Below are 3365 nucleotides of genomic sequence, written 5' to 3'. Positions count from 1 at the left end.
CACTTTCCATTATTGTGGATGGAGATGGAGGCATGAAAACATTATTTTTCAACCATGTAAGACATCGAAATGATGATATATGTGTGGGTCAGGGTCTTGAAATGGAGAGTTAGTAAGCTCAAACATGGTTTTTTTTCCTCATAATGTCGAATTTAAGATACATACTTACTCAAAAATATAATCCTTACTATCTCATTCTAATCAATAGACTTCATAGAAAGAATAGATTTGACCATTAGGGCATATCTTTATTCCCACCACTATGGCACACTCGATAGCATTTGAAATCTTGCAATGAGCAATTCTTTTCTTCCAAAAGATAATATATCCAAAAAGATCTTTGAGGGAAGAATGCACACTAATACCTACCAAATAAAATATAGTAACCAAATATAACAATTTGGCACACAAAGAAACCCGTGAAAACTTTGTAGTTTGGCCAGTTAGTAATACATAACAAAAGCTAATAACTTTTTCCATGACCAAAAAGTCGCACAACTCAACATAGCATTGAAAGGTGATGCAAGGGCTCGTTACTTGGAAAGTGTTCATATAATATTTGAACACATATATGCACACATGCATCGTGTGTGCATGCGTGCGCACACGTTGTTTGTACAGGAATGACTCTTGAAGCCAGACGAAACTTAGAAAAGAGAGAGAGATGAGGAGAGCTCATAAATTCACAACGCTAAATTCTGCGTCATCCAGCACAGATTCACAAATACCCAAAAGTATGAACCAACGAACAACATAAGAGAGAGAGAGAGAGAGAGAGAGCGCCAGGACGCATGAATCCACCCACCTTATCCACAAGCTGGCTTCTCGCTTACTTGCTAGCAGAATCCAAGTAAAACTCTATCTTAGTTCCCCTCTCATCTTGCGAGAGCACCTTCGCACGCACAGATTTTATCCTGCACCTTACTCTTGGCCTTCGAAGTACTGGGTTCTCTTCGCGGCCTCCATAATCGGTCTCCAGGCATAACAGTTATACAGCACCATCCAGTTCCGACTACACACTTTATCCTTCCAAGACGTGGTTGCTATTGGTAAGATCGGTCAGAGTATCCATCAATTCTTCGGGCTCGCCAAAAATGGGCAGACTTCTCTCCACCGGCCTGTGCCCAAGTCTGAGCAATTCTCGCTCCAAATGAGTACAATAGCTGTCGAAAGTATGTAATGTGACCTGAACCCGAAAGTCTAGACGGAAGAGCAAATCGAGCTCCAACCTGTTCAGCTCGACATTGCTTATGCCTCCAACTCTGGCATAGAAAGCGTTATTGTAGTGACTGCAGGAGGTTTGCAACAACAAGCCAAAAAAATAGCCAATCGATGAGTACATCCACTAACATCAGCGATACCGATAAATGCCCTGCAATGCAGAATTGATATAAACAACGTTCTGTTAATAATCTGGTTAATGGACAGGTAAGAGAGCGTACACATCATCCAGGACCTTTGCGGCTAGCATGACGGAAGTGATCAGTAGACGGTGAACGTTTAGCGACGTCACGGGCTGATCTGGTTGCCGATGCACCACTCTGTCAATGTACACATAAGCCACAACGAAGCATGAGGGGCTGCAGTTTGTATACTTGTAGATGCGTTCCAAGTATTTCGCCACAGTTATACTTGGAAGCCGGAGCCCATGAAACAACGTGAGTTTCTTGCTACCAGGAGAACCCAGCGTATCGAACAACGGGAAGTGCTGCTCGTTTCTGGCTATCAGACGCTCGAGCACAGCAGAGAGCACTGACACAATCTTGGGAACCTCCTTCTCGGTTGTGCCTGAGCCAGGCGAGATAACTGCTTCATCTTTAACATCCGGAGATATGTGTGATCTTCTGTCTACTCCACCACCACTGAACGACGCTCGCCTGATGGCCATGGCGTTGAAAGCCCCATTTACAGGACAGCAAAAGGAACCATAGTCTTAAAGGCTATGGGAAGCTGTAAGCCACGCTTGGTTGGCAAAGTCGATAGCTCTGTGCCAGGAGCATGGGGACAGAAGGCAAGGATTCTTCGGAGCATGATGAGAGGAAAGCGTAGGAAAAGCGAGAAGACGGTAGGGAAAAACCTGACGGCAAACCGCAGAAGTTGAAGAGCCAAAGAACATGGGAATGAGTGGGGAGCTAAGTGCAGCAGGGGCAGGGGGAGAAGAACCGAAAAGAATGAAGTCGCCCACCACAAGATGCCAACCAGATAGAAAGGCTTATCCGGATCACCTGCTGCCCAAAATGAAACGAGACGCTATGTGTCTCGCGCGTCAAATTCTCTCTCTCTCTCTCTCTCTCTCACACAAACACACACACGCACGGTGTCTCTCACGTCAATCCTCTCTCTGTCCCCCCCCCCCCTTCTCTCTCTCTCTCTCTCTCTCTCTCTCTTTCTCTCTCACACACACACACACACAGCTGAGAGCGCTCTGTCTCTCTCTTTCCCTCACACAGTACACACACAAGTCTTCTCTCTCTCTCTCTCTCTCTCTCTCTCTCTCTCTCGCTCTCTCTCTTACTGACGTACACACACACACACATGCACTCTCCGATGAGCTTCAAGGAAATCTTCGTTTACTGGGTAGCGAAGCTGCAAGATCCGCAGCTGCAGGGGCTGCTGACTGCTGGCTAATTTTGGGAATTAAGCACTGCGAAGCAACGAAGGCACGGGGATGATGGGCAAACAAGCAAGGCAGAGAAGGACGTAGCTCCAAGTTTTGGCTATGGCGGAGCGATCTACAGCGATATGACGATGCGAAAAAGAAGAAGATCCAGAGACGGAAATGCATTGATACCGCGGGTTCCGCCATCTTTAATTAGATTTTATAGATAGTTACCCCTAGGAGGTTTAGCTGTAAAGATTAGTTAAATTACCTTATTTAGTTTTGCCTTATAGCCTTGGATAGTTTAGATTTAGCTGTATCATATGCTCACCTTGTCTTCACAATTTAAAACTTTTGCACATCCTCCGCCGCCAAACCTGTCTCCCACTGCCAAAGTTGGCGGGTTCATAGTTGTCCACCCAACACTTAACACATCCACTATGTGGGAACATGTAAGACTTGAGTTGCACCAAGGAATCACAAATCAGCATATCCCACACTCCACAAGGGGATAAAATTTAAATGTGGACTCTAAAAAAACAAATGTATTACATGTCCAAATATGAAAGAGTCCAAGGTCAACGTCCATGATTCAGAAGCTTAGTGGTGGACTTGGCTAGTTTCAAGCATCATGGTTGTTAATTTGGCTGGTTTCAACCATTGTGTGGTGGTTGACATATTCATAATATTTGTTGGAAATGCCTTTTCAATCAAACACTCGACTTTGATGGCTAGAATTGTCATTTCTTGATTCATGCACAAAAGG

General features: G+C 44.8%; 1 protein-coding gene across 1 annotated transcript; it reads right to left on the bottom strand.

The window, feature by feature from the left end:
- Nucleotides 1–227: 227 nt before the first annotated feature.
- On the bottom strand, nucleotides 228–2765 carry LOC147892931 (cyclin-U1-1-like). Its single transcript, XM_087387188.1, has 2 exons — nucleotides 1443–2765; nucleotides 228–1289 (listed from the first exon to the last, which is right to left on the bottom strand). Exons 1-2 carry the CDS (start codon nucleotides 1886–1888, stop codon nucleotides 1022–1024), a joined length of 714 nt encoding a protein of 237 aa, XP_087243314.1. The 5' UTR covers nucleotides 1889–2765; the 3' UTR covers nucleotides 228–1021.
- Between the last annotated feature and the right edge of the window lie 600 nt (nucleotides 2766–3365).

The sequence above is a fragment of the Dipteris shenzhenensis genome, chromosome 16, assembly GCF_047967505.1.
Source record: "Dipteris shenzhenensis isolate YYH24624 ecotype China chromosome 16, Dip_SZ_1.0, whole genome shotgun sequence".
NCBI classification, from domain to species: Eukaryota; Viridiplantae; Streptophyta; class Polypodiopsida; order Gleicheniales; family Dipteridaceae; genus Dipteris; species Dipteris shenzhenensis.
Note: the sequence above shows the minus strand (reverse complement) of the source record. Positions and strands in the feature narration are given on the sequence as shown.